Source organism: Nerophis ophidion, linkage group LG03 (genome assembly GCF_033978795.1).
Source record: "Nerophis ophidion isolate RoL-2023_Sa linkage group LG03, RoL_Noph_v1.0, whole genome shotgun sequence".
Lineage (NCBI taxonomy): Eukaryota > Metazoa > Chordata > Actinopteri > Syngnathiformes > Syngnathidae > Nerophis > Nerophis ophidion.
The window spans coordinates 68,625,572-68,650,389 of NC_084613.1; the positions used below are offsets into that span (position 1 = coordinate 68,625,572).

General features: G+C 39.6%; 1 protein-coding gene across 1 annotated transcript; it reads left to right on the top strand.

Moving 5' to 3' along the window:
- Positions 1-55: 55 nt before the first annotated feature.
- Positions 56-23,399, top strand: rlf (RLF zinc finger). The gene is made up of 9 exons (XM_061895930.1): positions 56-202; positions 268-531; positions 4,074-4,228; positions 9,223-9,304; positions 10,680-10,815; positions 13,103-13,305; positions 16,214-16,350; positions 16,446-16,587; positions 18,600-23,399. Exons 2-9 carry the CDS (start codon positions 352-354, stop codon positions 22,980-22,982), a joined length of 5,418 nt encoding a protein of 1,805 aa, XP_061751914.1. The 5' UTR covers positions 56-202; positions 268-351; the 3' UTR covers positions 22,983-23,399.
- The last annotated feature ends 1,419 nt before the right edge of the window (positions 23,400-24,818 follow it).

Consider the following 24,818-nt stretch of genomic DNA (forward strand, 5'->3'; position numbering starts at 1 on the left):
ATGTGTCGAATTTAATTCAAACGTATGATTAATTTGTTGTCGAAAGCCATAGTCAAGTGGTCAAATGACGCAACAAATAACCGTTCACGTCTTTGTGACACTCCTACTTCAAGGAGCGTAGGTTTAAATTGTTTTCGTCATGAATAATGACATGCTCCGTAGAAACAACTATGCTAATCCTCTAAGTTTATCTACACATTAAGTAAGGGTATATTTACATTCAAACAAGTCGCTTGAAGTTCTTTAATTTTGCCATTCTCTTAATAGCGTCGATGTGATTTTCAAATATTCCGACAACACTTGAAGGCGGCGTCAGCCTGCACTGCATACGCGCTGTGCAGGAGAGGGAAGATGGCGGAGAGCAGTGTCGAGCCGGAGCACGAATGGGTTGAACGGGGCCTGGACACGGCTGAGGACACTCTGGTTGCAATGGAAACTCTACTGGCTACGCTGAAGGCTTTCGAAGACGTGCTCAGGCAACAAGAAGTATCCGTGGCGTCGTCATCGGAGTACTGCGACGACTTCTGCCAGGTAACGATCTCGTGCACCATTGAAGCTACTATTAGCACAACGTTAGCTCCGCTCGGCTCTGTTTTTGCTCTCTTGAGGCGGCGGCGGCATTTTTCGACGGATGGGCTTCAATTGTAAAAGAATATCTGAGCATTAATATGTATTGGAGTTTTTTTCTTTTCTTCCCCCCAGCAACCGAATCGTAAATTATAATAGTACAGTCCCTTAAAAAACGGGTGATATTCGCCAGCGATTAAGTTAATTATTTTTATAGAATAAAATTATTGGTTACACGCCAATATCAGCAATTTGTATAGTATTTGGTCATGGTAGTTAATATCGATGGGCGCGGTGACTTTGGGGTGTTTATCCATCCTATTATCAATCAATCAATCAATGTTTATTTATAAAGCTCTAAATCACAAGGGCTGCAGAAACCACAACGACATCCTCGGTAGAGCCCACATAAGGGCAAGGAAAAACTCACCCCAGTGGGACGTCGACAATGACTGAGAAACCTTGGAGAGGACCGCATATGTGGGCAACCCCCCCTCCCCTCCCCTCCTCCCCAGATGGCTGAAAGCAATTGATGTCGAGCGGATCTAACATGATATTGTGAAAGTCCAATCCATAGTGGATCTAACACAGTGGTTCTTAACCTTGCTGGAGGCACCGAACCCCACAAGTTTCGTATGCGCATTCACCAAACCTTTCTTTAGTGAAAAATAAAAAAAATTCAAATTCAAGACATAGTTGTATGTTTTTGGTAACACTTTAGTATAGGGGATCATATTCTAAGTAACAAAGACGTAATTTAGAGTTATTTGAACACTAGAGGAACATATTCTAAGTAATAGAATATGTTAGTTATTTGGTTGTGTTAGGGTCAGGGTTAGAGGGTTAGGGTTATAAGGCCATGCCGAATAAGGCATTAATAAGTAAATAATAATGACTAGTTAAGAACCAATATGTTACTAATTTGCATGTTAATAAACAACTAATTAATGGTGAATATGTTCCCCATACTAAAGTGTTACCATGTTTTTTTTACTGGTGCACAAAATCAACCGTGCATGAACATCACCTTGTTCAAACAACAAAACCAAGACAGTGCATAAACTCACAACAAATTACGCACCTGCAAATCAGCCAGCTGTTGCCGTATCTGTAATATGCCAACAGGGAGAAGTTTGTATTTACACGAAGAGTCGGGTGTGTTTTGATCTCCGCCGAACCCATGAGGTCGACTCACCGAACCCCTAGGGTTCGATCGAACCCTGGTTAAGAACCACTGATCTAACATATCCGTGAGAATCCAAACCAAAGTGGATCCAATATAGTAGCGAGAGTCCCGTCCAAAGTGGAACCAGCAGGAAACCATCCCCAGCGGAGGCGGCTCAGGGCAGTGGTTTTCAAATGGGGGTACTTGTAGGTATGGCAAGGGGTACGTGAGATTTTTTTTAAATAGCAACAATTCAAAAATCCTTCATAAATATATTTAGCGAATAATACTTAAACAAAATATGAATGTTTTTTTGTAGACATGTTCCATAAATATTGATGTTAAAGATTTCTTTTTTGGTGAAGAAATGTTTAGAATTAAGCTCATGAATCCAGATGGATCTCTATTACAATCCTCAAAAAGGGCACTTTAAGTTGATTATTTCTATGTGTATAAATCCATCCATCCATTTTCTACCGCTTATTCCCTTTTGGGTCGGGGGGTGGTCTGGCCCCTATCTCAGCTACAATCGGGCGGAAGGAGGCGCACACCCTGGACAAGTCGCCACCTCATTGCAGGGCCTATATGTAGAAATCTTTATTTATAATTGAATCAGTTGTTTATTTTTCAACAAGTTTTTAGTTATTTTTATATCTTTTTTTCCAAATAGTTCAAGAAAGACCACTACAATTGAGCAATATTTTGCACTGTTGTACAATTGAATAAATCAGAAACTGATGACATAGTGCTGTATTTTACTTCTTCATCTTTTTTTTTTCAACCATTAATGCTTTGCTCTGATTAGGGGGTACTCGAAATAAGAAAATGTTCACAGGGGATACATCACTGAAAAAAGGTTGAGAACCACTGCCCTAGGGGACCGAAAGCAATGGATGTCGAGCGGCTCTAACATGATATTGTGAAAGTCCAATCCATAGTGGATCTAACGTAACCGTGAGAATCCAGTCCAAAGTGGATCCAATATAGCAGCGAGAGTCCCCTCCAAAGTGGAGCCAGCAGGAAACCATCCCAAGCAGAGGCGGATCAGCAGCGCAGAGATGTACCCCAACCGATACACAGGCGAGTGGTCCATCCTGGGTCCCAACTCTGGACAGCCAGTACTTCATCCATGGCCACCGGACCGGACCTCCTCCACAAAGGAGGGGGGGGGGAGGCATAGGAGAAAAAGAAAAGAAACGGCAGATCAACTGGTCTAAAAGGGGGGGTCTATTTAAAGCCTAGAGTATACAATGAGTTTTAAGATGAGACTTAAAGGTTTGTACTATTATTATTATTATTATTATGTGTGGATTATGTTGAACCATAACACTAACCCTTCATTGTATAGCTAAGATGATGATAAACCTGTTTTATTTGTGCTCCCTAACTCATGTCGCATTTGTAATTAGTCTGCTCGTAAGTAGTATACCAACATGGCTCTCCTTTTTTTTTTTTTTTAAAGTCCCCTCTTTATAAGTGTGCTGTAAATAGACTGAAGGGATTTAATCAACGGTCTCTGTGGACAAGCCAACCTACAAAGGTGTCTGGCACTAGAGGAGGCATCATGGGATTCTTGGTAATAATAATGAGCTCGGCGGGGGAAATGAAGGTGACAATACATTATAAAGTGCATATTTATATTAATATGCCGTATCTGTAATATGCCAACAGGGAGAAGTTTGTATTTACACGAAGAGTCGGGTGTGTTTTGATCTCCGCCGAACCCATGAGGTCGACTTAATATTAATATGCACTGGTGATGTGCAAATTGTTATATTATGTATGCATTAAATGTGTCCCTATTTAGTCAGTTATGTTCATAACAATCCTTCGACCTATCAAGTGGTCCCCCCAGGCCCAATCAGTAGCACCCCAAACCAGATGGTGTCAGGTGGGATCACTCAGGTGCAGCCCCCCACCACCTGTCCATCCCCCAAGTGGAAAGGCCTTGTTCGTCCCACCTGATCCTCATTTTAAAGACTGTAAGCTCTACTCAATGGCCTTGTAAGCTCTACTCAGTGGCCTAGTGGTTAGAGTGTCCGCCCTGAGATCGGTAGGTTGGGAGTTCAAACCCCAGCCGAGTCATACCAAAGACTATAAAAATGGGACCCGTTACCTCCCTGCTTGGCACTCAGCATCACGGGTTGGAATTACCAAGGGTTAAATCACCAAAAAATGATTCCCATGCGTGGCAAGCGCTGCTGCTCACTGCTCCTCTCACCTCCCAGGAGGTGAACAAGGGGATGGGTCAAATGCAGAGGACACATTTCACCACACCTAGTGTGTGTGTGTGACAATCATTGGTACTTTAACTTAACTCTGATCTTGTGTGTGTTTCCAGGCACTGATGCATTATGCTGGCACCAGGAACTCCATAGACCATGGACTTCCTCTTCTTGAAGTCTACTGCCTTTCGATAAACTGCTTTGCGGCGGCCCGCTCTCACCTCACGGTGGAGTCGGACAAAGTGACACTTGTTTTGAAGCGACTAGCACTGTGAGTAAAAGTGTTTGAATGGGAACATGTTTACTTTTTTGCTGAGGTCGTATTCGGGCGTATCATCCAGTCCCATCAGAATTTTGCGGGCTTAGTTTGTGATAGTAGCGCCTAGGGCTGGGCGATATTGCCTTTTTTTAATATCTCCATATTTTTAGGCCATATCGCGATATACGATACGTATTACAATATTTAGCCTTGGCCTTGAATGAACACTTGATGCATATAATCACAGCAGTATGATGATTATATGTGTATACAGTAAAACATCCTTCATACTGCATTCATATATGCTACTTTTAAACTTCATGCAGAGAGGGAAATCACAACTATGTCAATTGACCAAAAGTGTATTTATTAAAGTTATTAAGAAATGGCACAAACATTCAACTCATTACCAAAACATATAGTGCAAGATTGTCAGAGACTTTTTAAGTGTCAAATAAAAATGAGCTGCATAATAGGAAATCAAATAGTATTTGTCCTTCACTATGTGGTAGGTTACTACGGTTATGAAATGCTCTTCATTCTCTAGCGAGTGACTTTTCAAATGATGCTACATATTAGCAGTAATGCTACTTTTTATCTACGGTTGTGAAATTCTCTTCATTCTCTAGCGAGTGACTTTTCAAATGATGCTACATATTAGCAGAAATGCTACTTTTTATAGCAATGCTTTTGACCCACACTTGACATATTCTCATTTGAAGCCAAACCACCGCCAGACGATGGAAACCCTGCTGTTTTTATTTGGAATTAAGTTTTCCTTCATTTGTTACCAGATCCGCACCTTCTTTCTCTCGTACGGCTACCTTAGCAGCTAACGTAGCCCAGTCTGCTACCTCTCTGCTCTGTGAGGGCGTATACGTATGTGACGTATGACGTGACAGTATGTGACGTATGTAAGAATGTGCACCTGTTTGTCTTTGAGAAGGAAACACAGGAAAGAGTGAGAAGAGCCTGAAGGGTAATGCCCGCAGCTAAAAGCAACTGCGTGATAACGTATACTCGAATATTACGATATAGTCATTTTTTATATCGCACAGAGACAAACCCGCGATATATCGTATATATCGATATATCGCCCAGCCCTAGTAGCTTCCTAAAAATGCCTACGTTTGTGGCAGGTTTTTCAGAAAGTTATGGCAACTTTTGTTTTGAGGCATTTTTTTCTTACAATAATTTTGAATCAACTTGTGATTTAATAACTTTATCAATGCTTAGGCGTTCCTTGTAAAAAAAAATTGAAAAAAAGCATGTGATTGCAAAAAAAAATAATAATAAAAAACACCATATTTATGTTTTACTAATTTTGATACTGCACAGGCGTAAAGGGGAACTGTACTTTTTAGGAATTTGGCCTATCGTTCACAATCATGAGAGACAAGAACACACGTCTTTTTTTTAGGGTTTTAAAGATGATCAGTCAGTCAATCAATGTTTATTTATATAGCCCTAAATCATGAGTGTCTCAAAGGGCGGCAATAGCCACAACAACATCCTTGGCTCAGACCCCCCGTTAGGGCAAGGGAAAACTCAACCTAATGGGCTACAATGAGAAGTCTTGGAGGGGACTGCAGATGTGGAAATTGTTGCGTTTGGACCAGATGTTCCTCCCAGGGAATTTAAGTTGCTGGTCAACACCAAGTTCTTTTGATGACACATAAGCTCATTTTAAATGAAACCCAGAACAGAATAGGTGTTTTGCAATTTATTCCAAAGCTTTGGAGAGACTAACCTATGTAACAACATATTCAATTCGCATCGCCTAAGTTGATCTGAAAACCCCTCTTTGAATGGTTGACCAAATACTTATTTTCCACCATAATTTAGAAATAAATTCTTTAAAATTCCTACCATGTGAATTCTTGGATTTTTTTTTTCACATTCTGTCTCTCACAGTTGAAGTGTACCTATGATGAAAATTACAGACCTCTGTCATCATTTTAAGTGGGATAACTAGCACAATTGATGGCTGACTAAATACTTATTTTGCCCCACTGTAAGTGGAGTGATGGCCTTAAAAACTTTTTTTTTGTAATTGATTCTTAAAAAATTGTTGTTTATATTTTTTAAAACATTTTTGACAATTATGAATCGATTTAGAATCAGAAAAAATAAAAATCACAATTTGGATGTGAATGTGATTTTTAGGTTGGTTAGGCCTGGGCGATATTGCCTAAAAAATAAAATCTAATTTTTATTTTTTTATTTTTACAAAAAAACAGGTTTTACAAATTTTTTTCTTTACTTGTTAAAGAACCCATTGAATACCCGTTGTGGAGATCATTCAAAACAAGTTTCTTCTATTTGATCAAAAACTAGTAATTTGAAATGGCTAATATGCATACACTGCATCTTACTCTTAGCAAAGTTCTAATTTTCATCCATCCATCCATTTTCTACCGCTTGTCCCTTTTGGTATTCAAATATTATTTTTTTTAAACCAGACATAAATTGTGCTTTTTATGCAATAATTTCCAAAGTACTAAATTAAGAGCTTTCTGTAGAAAGCAATACTTCTGTAATGAATGAAATACTTTTAACAGAAAGGTAACACATTGAGATTAATAGTAAAAAACCTCTGACTTGAATAAAATACTTCTGTAAATAAAATGTATCATACATAGTATGGATAACCAAGTAAAACATTTAGAAGACTATAGTTTCAGTAATTCAAGTGGATAAACGCAGGCTTTTTCTTTCACTCATATCTTGGCGGTAGAAAATTACTTTTAAAAAGTAATTCTAGTTGTTAATTTACCAAAAAAGTAATTGAATTACTAAAATAATTACTCTTTAATAAATGTAATTAATTACCAGGGACAATAATTAATGCATTACTTTAAAAAAAATAATAATACTTTTTTGTATTTATTTTTAATTTTATTTATTTTTTCTAAAGTAACACATTATTGTATTATATATAGTGTTTTATATATATATATATATATATATATATATATATATATATATATATATATATATATAGAGATAGATAGATATCTCGCGACTGTGTTGGATCCATTATGGATTGAACTTTCACAGTATCATGTTAGACCCGCTCGACATCCATTGCTTTCCTCCTTTCCAAGGTTCTCATAGTCATCATTGTCACCGACGTCCCACTGGGTCATTATTGTCACCGATGTCCCACTAGGTGTGAGTTTTCCTTGCCCTTATGTGGGCCTACCGAGGATGTCGTAGTGGTTTGTGCAGCCCTTTGAGACACTAGTGATTTAGGGCTATATAAGTAAACATTGATTGATTGATATATGGATGGATGGATTATGCAGTGAGAGGCGTGTCATATTCACGCATAGTTGGCATGTGTGCCTTTTTAAAAGGCTGTGCCTTTTCCCAAGTGACTTTTGATATTAGTGCCCAGACAGCAGCATTAGCTCAGTAGTGATTTGCGATACCACTGATTGTCTTTCCGATCCGAAACTAAGTAAAATTTAGGCTGGTATCAGCGGTACTGATCCAATACCAATATTTGGTGCAAATATACCTTATGTGTCTGCTACAATCTTAAAAGAAAATAGAAAATAGATGGACCAATGGATATCTATCTAAAAAAAAAAAACAGTAAAAATGTAAGGGAAAAAAAGGAAACAGACATTTTTAAACAATTAAAAATAATATGAAGGGGCACCTATAACACATCTGTTTTTAGCATTTTTTGAAAATATATAATATTTAATTGCACCCCTTCATTTTTTCATTAGTAAAAATGTAGGAAAAAAATTGTCAAAAAATAGGTGCATATAAAGAGAAAAAGTTGAAATGTTCTAATAATTGTTAATAATTGAAATACAGAGTGCCCAAGAATATAAAAAGCTGACAAAATATCTATTAAGTAAAATTTAGATAAAAAAACATCAATAGGGCCCCCGCATACTTTGACTTTTAAGTATGCCACATTGGTTGGATACCCCTGAACCAAAGTATCAATATTTTGATTTGATGATTGATATTAGATCATAAAGATCTGTTATCGGCAGTTTCAAAATTTTAGTATCTTCGCGCAAGGTTTAAGTGCACCTCCTGAAAATCCTAGGTTTGCTTCGCTGGCGACCCAAAACTCAGAGCTTTGATTGGTCAGTTTTTGCCAAAGAGGGTCCCTGAACACAGGCGAGCACTTTTAAACAAAACAAAAATCGGTGTAAACATTTGCATGAAAACTGATATTGTGTACTCAATATCTCGGTGCGCTCTAAAAATTATTTACTGAATATGTTTTCAAACCTTTTGTGTTGTTGTTGCGTCCAGAAGTCACAAAGTACGGCATTGTTTTTAACTTGTATTGCCAATCTTGTGCTAACAGGTTCAATTCCGTCCTGCACATTCTTTCTCTCAGTCAATCATCTTTCAGGCACAGTATATTTACAAATGTTGATAAACTTTGAAATGACCATACACATACACCAGTATGTTGTTAACTAACAAAAGGTATTTAATAGTTTTATTTATATTTACATGATAGCTACCTCGTGTCCCGAACAGCCAAATAGTGTTACAAATAATAATAATAATAATAACGTCCTAAGCCATGACTCGTTAGAAGAAGTTGCAGTCAAATCTTCACAAAGGTATTTTCCTCTGGTTTATAAGTAAAATATCCTCTCAGAGAAAACTGATTATTTTAAATGAGTATTTCCAGTGTAGATTAAGATGTTGTTGTTGTGGTTGTCGTCTATCTTCACTCTTCACAAGAAGGAAACAGTATCTAGTCAACGACCCAGAGTAGGAAGGGATATACTGTACTCAAATCAAAACAAATTTGAAGTCCAATCAAACTTCAATTAAAAAAATTGAAAACTGTACTCCAGTTTTCTATGACGCCATAAAGGCGAAGTAAACCACTGCTGGATCCCCATTGGATCACTGATATATTGGTAGTTGTATTGGGGGGAAAAAAAGTTCATATTTGGAAGGCCCTGTTGTTGATCTTCACTATGTTTTACCTAAGTGTTGTCTTGTTTTTCACGCAGGAGCTGCTTTGAGCTATTTCTGTCAGTTCCAGATAATGAAATCCCGTGTGAAGCCTGGATGCAGTTCCACCAGTCAGTTCAGGTAAAAAGACACAACTTTATTCCTAGGAGTTAGTCTATTATTTGAAGGTTCTAGGGCAGAGGTGTCCAAATTTTTCCCACAAAGGGCCACATACAGAAAAAGGAAAAGATGCTTTCGGTCACTTTGACACTATACAGTTTTCGTACTTTTATAAAATGTTCTATTAAAAACACTAAAACTACTTCCCCAAAAAAGTGTGGACTGGGGCTAGAATTTGGAAGAACTTTGTAAATTAAACAGGTAATTTCGAAATAAAAGACATTTTTAATATAGATGTCAGGTTTTTCCAAAATGTAATGCACTAATGGAATGACCAAAGTTTTACATTTCTGAATAAAGTTCCTTTTGGCTTAGATGTCGTGCTTCTGGTGAATGACCAGGTTGTGATGCAGTAATGTGTCTAAATGTATCAATGAGTGTAGAAATATTTTAGAAAAAGGTACTGTCATGTGTGCTCTGGTCTGAAATTTATGTGGATTACATTTGATTGCGATTACAGGAAGTTTGATGCATTTTTTCAAATAAGAGTGTAATAATGTGACACTGAGGTATTTGAACTCTAGGATGTGAAGTTCAACATCCTCGAGGAACACAATGGACCACTGTAGTTTTTTTGTGAACATTATAAAGACAGTTTTTTTTTTTTATTCGGTAGTAGACAGCATTTAAGGAGCACATGCCCTACATTAGTTAAGCCAAATATTTGACTGAAGGATGCTTCATGTATGCTTATAAAATGATGCTTCCTGTATGCTTATACAAAGCAGGAATGAAAATAATCACATCATCAGCATACATTTGGAAGTTCTCATTTTAAGACCCGTGCTGTTTGTTTTGCGCCACCAACACTGTCTTTTCTTGTACAAGTAAAAGGTTTGTCGCAAAGTTAAATTGAGTCAGTTTAGACCAATATTGCCCTAACTCTGTGCCTTCAAGGGCCAAAGGGAAAATGTACCATACAATGGTTTTGAGCATACAGCATTACACTGCAGTAGCCACAATGCCTTCTATTAGGTTTAAGGTGTTTAATATCAAGGAGGCTGTTATTTATATTTATATTTACACCAGTCAAGATAATACTTGCACTTTTTTATAATAATATTCGGTGTCACGATTATTATACTCTAAACATAGACAATTTCTATCATTTAGATTGACCTAAACAGGAGAACTTCAAACAAAGTGCAATAAAAAAGAATGTACCCTTCAGAAAAAGCAAACAATAAAAGGATAACTTGTCAGTATATATTTGAGATGTGGTGTTAAATGTGTATGGCACACACGGTCAAATTTATTGACAACATGAGTGCTCTCAAACTTCACTCAATGTAAAATGTGGGTTAAAAAGTAATCCCTCCAATTTGTTTCCTTTCAGATTGCGCATGATATGTTAATAAAGTACGGGAGCACGGACCTCCAGGCTTTGCTCCAGATCACGGGGGAGGGGGGTGCATGGTGCAATGTCGTCCTCTCCGCCCTCCTCAACGGCCAACCTACTATCCAACAAGAAGGTACGTTTTTCTCACCAAGGCATTGATCTAAACTAGTTCTGTTTAGGCGATTTCATTGAATCATGATTTGTAATTAATTCATGTAATTAATCCTCTTTTTTAAAGATGTTGAAAAAGCTTTCAACTTTTTATATTTTAATAAATCTTGTTTGTATCTTTTATTATTTCTGAAAAGAGTTGAAGTGATGCTATCAATACTGATTTAAGGGAACAGATTAATTAGTAGCACAAGCGATTCAAGCATTTTCCTCCCTGCAAGTTTGCTCTGATTTTTATATACAATGATCACATTACATCATTTTACATGCCAAGTAGTTAGGTAGGTTTTTGGTTTATGCTTATTAAATAGCTTTAGTTAGTCAGCTTACCTTTCTTTTCTAGAGGTGTATTTTGGTATGTTTTGTTCATTTGTTTGACAGCACCTGTATTCCCAAACTAGGCTAGTGTTGTGTCTTTGTTTTAACCCCCCCATGGTTTCGTTTCAATACACTAGTTTTTGTTTTCAATTCTTGGCTTCGGTGTCTTTAATTTACAACTCATTTGATTGATACACTTTTTTGTTGCGTTCCCCTACGATCCCTAGACCTCGAGCCATCTGGAACGTAACAGCCATATATCGCTTTACTGAAGTGCAGATGATTTTGAATAATATAAACTCAGATTATTGTGGGTCAAAACACACCCTGAAACAAAGTAATTTATCCCGAGCTTGTCTAATAAATGTGATGCATGTTACTCCAAAAAGGAAAAAAAAACTTTTGTCTTCTTTATGCTAAGAACAAGACAACATTCAAACATCCACTGTCTACCGCTTGTCCCTTTCGGGGTCGGGAGGGTGGCTGGAGCATATCCCAGCTGCATTTGGGTGGAAGATGGGGTACACTCTGGACAGGTTGCCACCTCATCGCAGGGCCAACACAGAGACAACATTCACACTAGGGCCAATTTAGTGTTGCCAATCAACCTATTCCAATACAAATATTAAGCACACTTTCGATATGTCTAGGGCTGCAGCGATGCATCGACTTAGTCGACGTCATCGATGACGTAGATATGTCGACGTCATGTACTGTGCGTCGTTTAAGATAACAGCGAAACTCGAAAAAGAGGCTAAAAATGCTGCACATCATGTGAGAGCAGCAGACAGCAAGAAAACGTGCAAACCCTAGGATAATTGCTTAGTTCACTTCAACACACATGTAGATTTAACAGCGTTACAGCAGAAAAAAAAAATGAACAGGTATATTAGTAAAAGTCTCGAGAAAGGATATTAATACAGCAAGATCTGTATGTATGTGTGCTCCGCTGCTGTGTCTGTCAAGTGCCAGTGCCAGCAGTCACGGAGAAGGGTGGAAGGATCCATCGGTCAATGCTATTAATACCAAGGGTAGTACAGTATATGAGTGATACTAGTAATTAGATCGATGTTTTCTCACAAAATCCATTTTTCTTCATGTTTTAAAAAAAAATGTGAATAAGTCCCTAGAGACAGGAGGACTTTGATTTCATATCGGTTAAACAATTGTTTGGAATACAAGAGAATAATGAAGAAATTAATATATTTACCTGATATTTTTACAATGCCTTCAGTGTTTTTCTGCTGATTAGAATTTTGATTAAAAAGCAAAGTCTTTTAATGACCTTAAATATTTTCTGATAAAATGTATTGGTGTCAGTCCCACTACTAGTTTACTTTCAAAAGTAAGGTGATGTTATGGTCATTTACAAAAAAGTATTTAGTCAATATCTCTCACCATAAATACATGATATAATTAGTTAATACATGTGAGGGTATCAGCTAATCTTACTTTTTTTGTATCCCTGAACCAAACAACATGCATTTAAAAGTTTCTCCACACAAGAAAATTGTTGGTGTATGTTTGGGGAAATTCATTTTGAAAAACATTGTTGCATCACGACACTAAAAAACTATTTATGTAAAGAAATTAACCGTACATGTTAATCGATTAATCGAAAAAAATTTGTTGTCGCTATCATCACCAGCCAAGTTTTGTGACAGAGTGACACCTCTTTTTCGCTATGGCAGCATATTTTTGTACTGTTGTTGCTCTCAATCAAGCACACGAAGAGAGGCAACTCGCCATACAGAGACATTGTTTGAGATGAAAAATTAGATCATTGCTAAATGTGACTGTAATAAAAGAATGGTAATACAACACAATAATTTCACAAAACCCTAATCAAAATTACACCAAGTAACATTTTAGCATTACGTTTTCCCATCTGTTTTAGTTTGCTCACCTTTTTAAAAATTTTTTTCCTTTAGTCGACGCCTACATCAGGTTGGAGGGCGACGGCTTCATGGAGATGCGAGTGAAGCATCTGGAGAAGATGGGCGAAGTGGCCAAGGCGTTGGTGCTAGCCAAAGCATGCACTGAATGTAGCACCGTCTCCAACCATGCTACCTTTCGTCAAACATACGTCGCTCTGCTTTGCCAACTGCTCCCCAATGAAGAAGCCATAAAGGAGGTACTTGAAGATAGAGTATTTAGTGTTTTTTCCCCTAAACAAAACACAACGAATACTTACTATTTACAGACCCCACATATATTGTCCAAAAATAAAATTAAAAAATTAGGTTGGTACAATGCCTTGCAAAAGTATTCGCACCACCTTTGTGTTTGCTGCCTCACAACCTAAGATTGCCTCCATGTTTTACTGAGGGGAAGGTTTACTTCTTTTCAGCATAATTACAATTACTTTTGAAGGTCATTGGTCACATACAATTTAATGGCTTTTATAGCACATACAATTTACAGTAGGGTTGCAACTATTTGTCGACAATAAAATTTGTCGCCAACAAATTAATTTGACGGCATAGTTATGACTTCATCAGTTATTTTTTTTCCGGAGGACGCGAGTCCGCACCGCCACTTGCATCAACATTGCGGGTGAAAACATGTACAGTGTGACAATATTTCCTCCTATTCTTCTTTAAAAAATGTAAAAACTTACTCATTTTGCAAAACACGTGGTTTTAAGACACTATATCTGTGATTCGGGAACCTTAAATGCGGAGGAATGTCGGACATCTGGAGAATGTGATCTCAACTCGGTAAGACTGTTAGCTTGTACCTTGTCAGCTATCTAACAAGTGTGAGATGAAATTGTGTGAAAAACAGATTTAACTACCATTTTTGCCAAATTCCGCCAGCTAAATTTTGTCTAAATCAGTTCAAGTACTTTTTAAAGCAGCATTAAATCTTGTTAAAGTCTCGTTTAGATGAAGTTTGCCGTTTAATCGTCGTAAAGAAAAGTGGGGTGGAACCAAGCGTCTTTTCGCGTCGTTCAAGCCATACCTTTAATTGGCTGTCAACTTGGAGGAATATGCCTTCTGCTATACAGGTGAAAGGCATGATTTTTTTATCTCCAATAAACTTCCACAAGCAAGGAAGCAGCTTACCCCTTGATGTCAGTGTTGGCGCACAAGCTTGTGATCACGGCACCACTATACATAGTTTTTCTGCGTTGGCACTTATGATAACAATACCACTAATGTTTTTATATTCAAGTCACAAAATGTAAATGGAGTATTGTTGCCGCTTTTTGAATGGTTATTGATTGGGTTTTATGGGTGGAATAAAGGACCTCCCGTTGGCTCCGTTGTAAGCAGACTTATTTACAAGTTACAATGCATTTTTAAAAAATACATCTTACGTCATGTCTTTAGTTATGATTATGAACGATCGGCAAAATTCCAAAAAAAAGGTGCATTTCCTCATCAAGCTGAAATAAATGTAGCCTTAAAAGATTAACAATATGGTTGCTTGAATCAAAGTAAGAATGTCTCAGACTGTCTACACCAGGGGTCCCCAAACTTTTTGACCCGGGGGGCGCATTGGGTTAAAATAATTTGGCCGAGGTCCGGGCTGTTTATATCTATCCATCCATCTTCTTCCGCTTATCCGAGGTCGGGTTGCTGGGGCAGCAGCCTAAGCAGGGAAGCCCACACTTCCCTCTCCCCAGCCACTTCGTCCAGCTCTTCCAGGGGGATCCCGAGGCGTTCCCAGACCAGCCGGGAGACATAGTCTTCCCAATGTGTCCTGAGTCTTCCCCATGGCCTCCTACCGGTTGGACGTGCCCTAAACACCTAGGGAGGTGGTCGGGCTGTAGAAAATGGATTAAAAAGGACAGATTTAAAAAAAAAAAAATTACTTGGGACTTCCCACGGGCCAGATCTTGAACGCTGGCGGGCCGTAGTTTGGGGACCCCTGGTCTACACCCTCTTATCAAAATTGCTTAATGGATACCGGGAATCTAGCATGAAACACTTTACACAAACCAGCCGCATTATGGAACGAGGATAAAATCATAAAATAAATGTGAAAATACAAGAAATCTGTGTGTATATGTTTGACCTGTGCATCTGTCATTTCACGAAACTGGTGCATTCAAAGACCCTCAATTAAAGTTAGAAACAGGGGTGTTGCTAGTTTTAAAGACGGGATAGCTTGATCCCCAGAAAATGCACAATAATAAATATTATAGTAATGTTTTTTTACATTCATATTATCCACCAATAATCTTACGTGAATCAGATCATCTAAATTTTACAGTTAGAATTAAAGGAAAATTTGACAGATTTATAATCTTAGGAATGGATAATGACGGGTTGCATTATTATATATTTTCATAGTCCAGTGATTCTCAAGCTGTTACGCGTGCTTCCTGTAGTGGTACATCAAAGAATAACTTAAATATTCAAACACAGTGTTGCTGTTTAAACTGTGTGTTATGTTATAATAGCAAAAAATATCAAATATAGTTGTTAAAAAAAACGCGTTTTTTGGGGGGTTTTTTTTACGAATACTTCGGCCTACTGCGCTACTGGGACGGCGTGGCGCAGTGGGAGAGTGGCCGTGCGCAACCCGAGGGTCACTGGTTCAAATCCCACCTAGAACCAACCTCGTCACGTCCGTTGTGTCCTGAGCAAGACACTTCACCCTTGCTCCTGATGGGTGCTGGTTGGCGCCTTGCATGGCAGCTCCCTCCGTCAGTGTGTGAATGTGTGTGTGAATGGGTAAATGTGGAAGTAGTGTCAAAGCGCTTTGAGTACCTTAAAGGTAGAAAAGCGCTATACAAGTACAACCCATTTATCATTTATTTACTGAATGTTGGTCAATATGGTGGTACTTGTAGAGCTAAGTGTTTTCTGAGGGGGTATTCGGTCAAAAATGTTTGGTAACCACTGTCATAGTCAATTGAAGTATTAGTTACATAAAGGGTACATACTGGGAACTTAACATGCATTTGAAGCATTTGGCTGAGTACTCCTATATTTCATTTTTATGTCATTGTAAAGTGGACTGTTTCTTTGCAATTGTATAGCATTTGTGTTGTTAATGTTGGAACATGACACATTTCATCTTTCTAAAAGATATCTCGGCTGAACTGCAAGGACGTTGTTGAGATTACAACAAACTTGGAGACCGAGGGAGAGGAGAACACTGCTTTTATCTTGTGCACGACCTTCCTGACACAGCAGCTACAGCAGCCCAGCCTTGACCAATCCTGGTGAGTCAGTACGGCCTTAATGCTCGGACCAAACAATGCGTGTGATGACTTCCGATAAGCCCTCATTGAAATGTGTTTATTGATTCCATCCAAAGGGAGCTGACTCTTCTGTGGAGTAAACTGCAGAGAAAGATTGACTCCTCACTTGTGTCTCTTCTTGAACGATGCCTTCAACTTGGCGGCGTTGCCAAAACTGTGCAACATTTGCTTTACCTTGTTCGTGTTATTCAGACAGAGGTAAGACATGTGCTGAAGATGGTAGCTCTCCTCCAAGTTTTAGAAGTGTTAGACAATTGCAGTGATGTTTTTGTTAAAAATCAGTTTCTAGTAGTGATGCAACCATTCGTTGATCATGTTTTTAAAAGTTGTTAACCAAATTTGTCGCTGACAAATTAATTTGCTGATTGTAGTCTATGTCGTCATCACAGCGAGAATGAACTCAACTTGTCAAAGACAAAAATAATTTGCAAAGCGTATCTTATTTTTCAAAGCAGTACATCTGTGATGAAGGAGCATTTAAAGCAGCGGCATGTTGGACATCTTTCCGTATGTGATCTCCAACTTTACTCGATAACATAGTTGGCTTGTTAGCTAGCTAGCTACACGAGACAAAGTTGTGTAAAAAACAGCTTTAACTGTCATTTGTCCATATACATGTGGGCTTCTGTCTCAACATGTAATCATTACAAAATATATTTTCTTTTCAAGGAAGCTTTGGTGATCATTTTGTTATTGCTATTATATTGACTGGTCTTTGTTTACATTAAACAATTGATTGGTTGTTTATCAGCACTTTTCCTGTCTTTGCTTTTAAACAGACAAACAGTTGTTTTTAACAACCTAATAAGCAGCAGAGTTACAGTATAAATATATATTTTAAGAATCAAGTAGCCCTTTTTATTGCTAGTTAGCACATGCCGTAAAAAAATCTTCAGGCTGTATTTAAAAACCGATGGCTTAATTAGAGCCACTGAATACACTTCAAGATCCGATTAGTCGACTAATTTCTTAAGATAATAAGAGACTAGACGACAAAGTAGTTGCGGCCCTTGTAACTAAATAGAAAAATAATCCTTGTCGTCAGCAGATCCGACAATTGCTGTTATAACTCAGTGCAGCTGCTTGGCGCATACGTCATTACATTTACACTGTATCATGCCAGGCTAGTTTAGACACTGTCAAAAATTAACCAGTATCACAAATTTAATTTTAACAATTTAAAGATTTAATTGAGCACACATTTCCGCTGCTCAATGCTGTGTTTATTCCTGTCGATTGTAATTTAACATTTAGGGGATGTGCTGTAATAAAATAAAAATAAACACTAGAGTCACAGTCTCAGCAGAAGAAAGAACCATTTAAAATTGATTATGTTAGACGCTACCCGTGTTCTGGGCAGCCCAGTGGAACAAGGGTTCGTGCATATGCGTCACAATACGAAGGTCCTGAGTTCAATCCTGGGCTCGGGATCTTTCTGTGTGGAGTCTGCATGTTCTCCCTGTGACTGCGTGGGTTCCCTCCGGGGACTCCAGCTTCCTCCCACCTCCAAAGACATGCACCTGGGGATAGGTTGATTGGCCCTAGTGTGTGAATGTGAGTGTGAATGTTGTCTTTCTATCTGTGTGCCCTGCGATGAGGTGGCTACTTGTCCAGAGTGTACCCCGCCTTCCGCCCGAATGCAGCTGAGATAGGCTCCAGCACCCCCTGCGTCCCCAAAAGGGACAATGGATGGATGGATAAACAAAATGCAGTGGCGGTGTTGAAAAATTATTTAAAAGGCTGTCGCTATTTTGATATGCTCAAGAGGGCATTTGTGGAAAAGTTTAATTTAGTTTGTTAATGTCAGATACATTCTTAGCTTAACTTAATATTTTCCTTAATTATAACCACTGCGTTTTAAGAAAAATCATATATTTTTATAATACCCAGGGACCGTCTTAAATCATGGTCCAAGAAAACTACTTTGAAAACCGCCCAATATCACTGCAATTGGTCAACGATTTATGGATTATCAGTTAATAGTACCGTCCGTTAAACTGCAGATCTGATTTTACTCGATGGCGGCCATGTTTGGCTTGCTCAAATATTGTCCTGTCAGTCTAACTGCAACTTCTGTGGTAATACGGCTGAACACCATAAAGTTAAAATTAATGTTTTGTAGAGTGCGATGATTTGAGTGAGAAATTTCAAGTCAGTGTGACCTAAAAGGTTTACTAACCATCTGATGCATTCGCTTGTATTTGTTTCAGGCAAAGGAAATGGGGGCCGCTGCCTCAGTCGAGCTTAGTGTCAAAGCCCTCCGACTTCCGAAGCAAGATGACGAGGAAACAAGAATTAGCATCTGTAAAGTGATGTCGGGCCTCCTGCTCAACGATCTTGAAGTGTTGCGTGCCTGCCGACTCACAGAGTTCCTTCTCGGCCCCAGCCAGCAGGTCTTGAGCTGCCTCCAGGAACTGTACATGCGCCCGGATCAGAAGTACGACCAGGAAAACGGTGTCATTCCCAACTCAGTGCGCTGTGAACTGCTTCTTGCACTGAAGGCACACTGGCCCTTTGACCCTGAGTTCTGGGACTGGAAAACCATAAAGTATCATTGTATCTCTCTTCTTGGATTGAAGACAGAGTCCGAAGATGAGGGCGAGTCATTGTACAATCAAGAAAATGAGAAACTGTTAGATAATATTGGGCACAAAAACATTTTAAATGGAGGTGTTAAAAAAGAATTTTCTTACGTAGTTTCAGATGGAGAAGGCAATAGGAGAATCAAACTCTGTTGTCGAATTTGTAACCGGTCATTCACTGACACTCGTATTATGCACCACTCTAAAAGACACGCAATGGATGACAAACACCCCTGCCCTGTTTGCTTGCAGCAGTACAATAGCAGAAAGGAGCTCATTCCACACATGAAAATTCATGTTCAAAAACAGACGGTCCTTCCCAGAAACAACACAATAAAGAAGGACTTGCAGCAACTGCAGACTGAGGACGACATGGAACCGGGTGAGATCACCATAGATCCATCTTTGGTTATGTGTTACAAATCCCCGCACGATTCCAACATGTTGCAGCACGTTGTGCAAGAGGCCCAAACTGTCAATGACACACTCGTGGATGACGACGAGGCCATCACGTTTGATTACATCACTCAGCACTACAGTCTGCAGAATCGAGACGAGTACTTCTGTCCCGGAACTGGTTGCACTAAGGTTTTTAAACATTCCAAATACTTATATGTTCACCTAAAGTCCGACCACAATAGCGACGAAAATGTGACATATTATTATCAGATGAGAGAGAAGCGGGTGAAGTGTGTCTTCTGTCGACGCCATTTTGTCTCCGCGTACCATCAACGCAATCATCGGAAGATTCACTTTGGTTCGCACCCTTATATGTGTGCGGTGGTGGATTGTGCAGCCCGATTTGCATCTTCCAATGAACTTTTGATGCACAAACCGGTCCACGGCTATCAGATCAACTTCCAGTGTCAGCTCACAGGCTGCTACTTAGCTTACTCTGACCTGGGGCAACTTTATCATCACGAGGCGCAGCATTTCAGGGATGCTGCCTTCACATGCCCCGGCATCAAATGTAAAAAGTTCTACTTTTCCAAAAGGGAATTCATTGAGCATTTATCCACACATGGCATTACATTTTCCGAACAGGACTTTGAGGCTCAGAGAAAAGCAAAACAGATAGTTTTTGAGGCTGATTTAGAAAAGGCAGCTTCCGGTATTAAGCCAGTCGATACAAAAGGGAGCGTTAATGGACATACTTTAAATACGTCTTTGGGTAGTTCCGCTACTTCTTATCTATCATCTGACAACACAGAGCCCAAAGCGGTAGTCACTCTGGTAGCAATGTGTTTTGATGGAAGCAAGTTCACCTGCGGATTTGAAAAGTGTGGTATGACTTTCTCCCGGGCTCGAGATGTCCAAAGGCATCTCAAACACGCCCACCCGGATCATCTTAAACTGGAGAACAAGGAGCACAAATATGAGAAGGATCAAGACTCAAAGTCCAAAAAGTTCAAGACGGAAAAGGAGTCGGACATTGAGGAAGATGAAAACCAACTCTCAGCTACATGCTCACTTATGGAAGATGGTAAAGGATGGACTGCTGCCCCAAAATACATAACAAGCCTCGCTAAAGATGATCTTTTTGAAGACATTCTCATCAGGCTCTATAGGCTGGATCTTAACTCGTTATCCACGCCAAGTCTACCACATTCGTCCATCCATGGAGCAGATTCATCCCTTCACCGGTCTGTTGTAGAAAACCAACCAGTGGTTTTGCTTTCTAAAGCAGCCAAAGAAAATGCAACCAGCTTAGCGGAAAATAACGCACTTCGCAAAGTGGAAAGTGTCGTCGTGGAAACGCTTGCCAACACTAAGCCCTATGTGTGTGATATCGGGAAATGCGGTTTCAGGACTGGGCTGAGTTACAGCTTGCAGCGCCACTGTGTTTCCGTACATGGACGCACGCTGGAACAGGCCAAAAAGATGAGTTGTTTAAGGAGCACAACCTTTAAGCCCTTTAAGTGTCAGCTGTGCTCCAGAGGTCACAGAGAACTACGACACTTAAAATCCCATTATATTCACGTACATAATATTAGTGCCAGTCTGGTGGACAAACAAAGGTGTGAATATACACAATCAACAACCCCACAGAGCTGCAAGCTAAAGATAGAAGTCCCGAATTTGGACCATGAGCAAAACTTCTGTAGTCCTTCTTCATCCTTGGCTGTTAATGGTACTGAAGAAGAAAAGGGAGAAAGCGAGGATTTCGCTACACCCCAGCTCAGAACAAGGCGCTTGGTGCCCAAAAGTAATCTGGATAACATACTAGATAAATTAGGCAAACCCTTTCAATGTGTGGCGAAAAACTGTGATGCAGCTTTCTCCACGCAGGAATGCCTCGTGGATCACTTGCAGCTTGTGCACCATTACAAACGTTCTCAGCTCTTGTTGGAGCAAGAATTCGAAACGCAACAGCACGATCCTGTGGTCAAAAAGGAGAACACTAAGAAAAGCAGGCCCTACCTAAACTCGGACGAACCTAAACCTCAGTTCAAATGTCAGTTTGGCAACTGCAAGGCCTCATACCACCTCAAAAGCAGCCTGGCACGGCACATTCGCATGTCGCACTCTCAGATGCCGGGTATGATTAAATGCAAGTATGAGGGGTGCACAAAAGCATTCAGCTGCAACGAGTCGCTAAAAAAACATACTTTTTATCGACACTTCCAGTACTACGACTCGCTGGTTGTAAGGCTCCAGAGCACTCACAAGAAATCTGTTACGGGATGCCAAAAGAAGCTTATTGTCCCACCTACAAAACCTGTCAAAGAGGAACAGGTTGCACACCCAGCACTTGCAGCAACAAAGAAACATCCTAAATCCAAGAAAGTGTGCAAGAAGGTTACTTTGGACAAGACAAAACCTAGAACTAAAAGGGGAACTTTGAAAGGTCTTGTTTTCAAATCTCCTGAAGAAGCGCTACAGATGTGCCAAGACCGCTGTTTGCCTGTGGGGTACCCATGCATGATTCAAAACTGTGACTCTGTCGTCATGTACAGGAGAAGCTTGTTCCGTCACTACGAAGACATTCACAACATGTGCCGTAAAGATGCCCAAGAAAATAATTTACTTACCAACGTAGAGAATCTGGAGGAACTGATTCAACGGAAGTCAGCCGGGCAGACAGTTGGAGAACCGAAAAACCATAAAAGTGTTTTTAACACGGAGCCTGAGCTGGAGAAGTCAGAGGGACCGCCTACACCTGGTAAACTGCACTCTGTCAAGGCCAAGGATGAGAATGTGACTAATCCTGATCCTCTGGGATTCCCTGAGGAGGTGGAGGAGCCACCACCTCTTGAGAGAAGTAGTGTCCTTGATGACATATTGTACGGGGAACCGAGCGGTGGCAGTCCTGCTGGGGACTCAGTCCTTGCAGAACCGAGCGCTCCCAAACCAGTAGAGAAGTTAATCTTGGACAAAACCAAAGTCCTCCTTCGTCCCCTTACTATTGATCTCTCACCTCCTTGCTCTGTACTCTTTACCACCGAGGACAGCCTCCAAGCGACTTCAAGCGACAAAGAGGCTGGTAAAATTGTAGGCGACTCTCCGTTGACGACTCCTGTCCGGCAACCTCTTAAACGCAAAAATGAGATCCCCGCACAACCATCAAGCCTAAAAGACTCCCAGCCACTCTCCTCCCCGCCACAATCTTTTGACATCACCACATACAAGCCTATTGGCTTTGAGGTGTCATTCCTGCAGTTCATCCAAGAGACCGCTCCGAAAGACATAAAGCCGATGACCGTCAAACTGCGAGATTCGTTCAAAAACTGTTCCGTCAAAGAGAACAAGCAGCTGGGAGTCAAGCTTACTCGCAGCAGGCGTAGCCATTCCTTGCACAAGTCCCAGGGCACCACCGGGGACTACACATCAGTCGGAAACCTAAAGTCCATTCTGGATAAATCCCTGGCTGGGTGCGGGGATCTGGCCATTAAGCAGCTCCAGTACCTTAGACCTGTAGTGGTCCTGGGAAAGCCTGTTAGTACTGCCACCCTGCCTCACCTCTTCCCATCTGAAACCAACGGCAAACTGCTTCTGGGAAGCAAAGGTTAACTGTTCACTTTGTTTTTTATTTAAATTAAGTTAAAGTCTTCCTGTCTTAATTGACACCATTTTTGTTGTTTAGGTTGCCAAATGGAAGACTTTTGCAAAATTAGCTGCACAGGAAAATTTAAGCTCCAAGAATGCATAAGAGTTAAGATGATTTTTTTAATAAGACTTCTCCTTAAAAACATATTGGTTAGTGTGTATATATAGTAGTACGTCAACATATGTACAGATTTGCAGATTTTTTAGAAAATGTCCTGTTTGACAACATGGACAAAAAAACCCTACAAAAAAATCTATGGATTGAAGATTGTTTTGGTACTTTCTCACCCAAGTTTAGATTACATGTGTGTGCCATTGCAGTGGACAGCGCTACTGTAGATGTATATCTGTGTGTAACTTTCTAATAAATGTAAAAAAAGATTCAGTGATTGTTTTTTTAATGTGTGTTTACTTTAGTATTTTAGTAAATAAACTAATTGAAACGCTGATATGAAAGCTGTCAGTGGGTCTTTAGTGTGTAATTCTACTTGTTTATGAGTCCTTTTAATTGTTTCACTAATTTCTCCATGATTATGAAAAATGTCAAAATAAAGGCAATCTTTCAAAACAAACTGAAATAATACATTTTAAGAGACATTGATAATGTCCAACATCCATCCATCCATTTTCTACCGCTTATTCCCTTTTGGGGTCGCGGGGGACGCTGGCGCCTATCTCAGCTACAATCGGGCGGAAGGCGGGGTACACCCTGGACAAGTCGCTACCTCATCGCAGAGCCAACACAGACAAACACTCACATTCACACACTAGGGCCAATTTAGTGTTGCCATTCAACCGGAGGGAACCAACACATTCACGGGGAGAACATGCAAACTCCACACAGAAAGATCCCGAGCCTGGGATTGAACCCAGAACTGCAGGACCTTCGTATTGTGAGGCAGACGCACTAACCCCTCCTCCCCCATGAAGCCCAAAGTCCAACATGTTTGTATGAATTCATAGCTTTATTTGAGGAAAAAAAAATATTTCATTAAACTATTTTCTGCATTTTCCATATTAAACGTTTTATTTATTTTTACTTACACACAATTATGCAACCGCAACACAAACTTAAGAATAGTGTTGTAAAACAATTGAGTGGGCTGGACTGGTAAAATCACGGCACGACAACCTAAAAATAAAGACAACTTCAGATGGTTTTCTTTGTTTAAAAATAGAACAACCTCATTCTGAAAATGTACAAGTCATATTTTTTACACTTACATTTGTCCAAGGTGTACCCAGCCTTCTGCCAGAATGTAGCTGAGATAGGCTCCAGCACCCCCGCGAGCCCGATAGGGACAAGCGGTAGAAAAGTGATTGATGTTGCAGTTAATAGTACCTTTTATTTGTCGTTATTTATACTTTCTGAATAAATTATGTGATAATGCTTATCAGTCAACTCAGTGGTGTTCATTTTCAATCTATCCAAATAAAAAAATGATTGATTGAGTGATTGAAACTTTTATTAGTAGATTGCACAGTACAGTACATATTCCGTACAATTGACTACTAAATGGTAACACCCGAATAAGTTTTTTGACTTGTTTAAGTTGGAGTCCACGTTAATCAATTCATGGTATCAAAATCAAATTACAGGATGTTATTTATGTAGTTTGTTCATTTTCCTCGACCAATGCATCATCTTATTTTTTTTATTTATTTTTTTTACATAAATAGCATCTACAACAGGGGTCGGCAACCCGCGGCTCTGGAGCCACATGCTGTTCTTTGATCCCTCTGATGTGGCTCAGCTGCTAAATTGCCGACCCCAACGACTATTCCGTTAGGTTTCCGGAT

Coding starts and splice junctions, on each gene's coding strand:
- rlf (XM_061895930.1), top strand. CDS start 352: ATGGCGGAGAGCAGTGTCGAGCCGGAGCACGAATGGGTTGAACGGGGC. Junction 10,816..13,102: donor ACCTACTATCCAACAAGAAG/GTACGTTTTTCT, acceptor TTTTTCCTTTAG/TCGACGCCTACATCAGGTTG. Junction 13,306..16,213: donor ATGAAGAAGCCATAAAGGAG/GTACTTGAAGAT, acceptor TCTTTCTAAAAG/ATATCTCGGCTGAACTGCAA.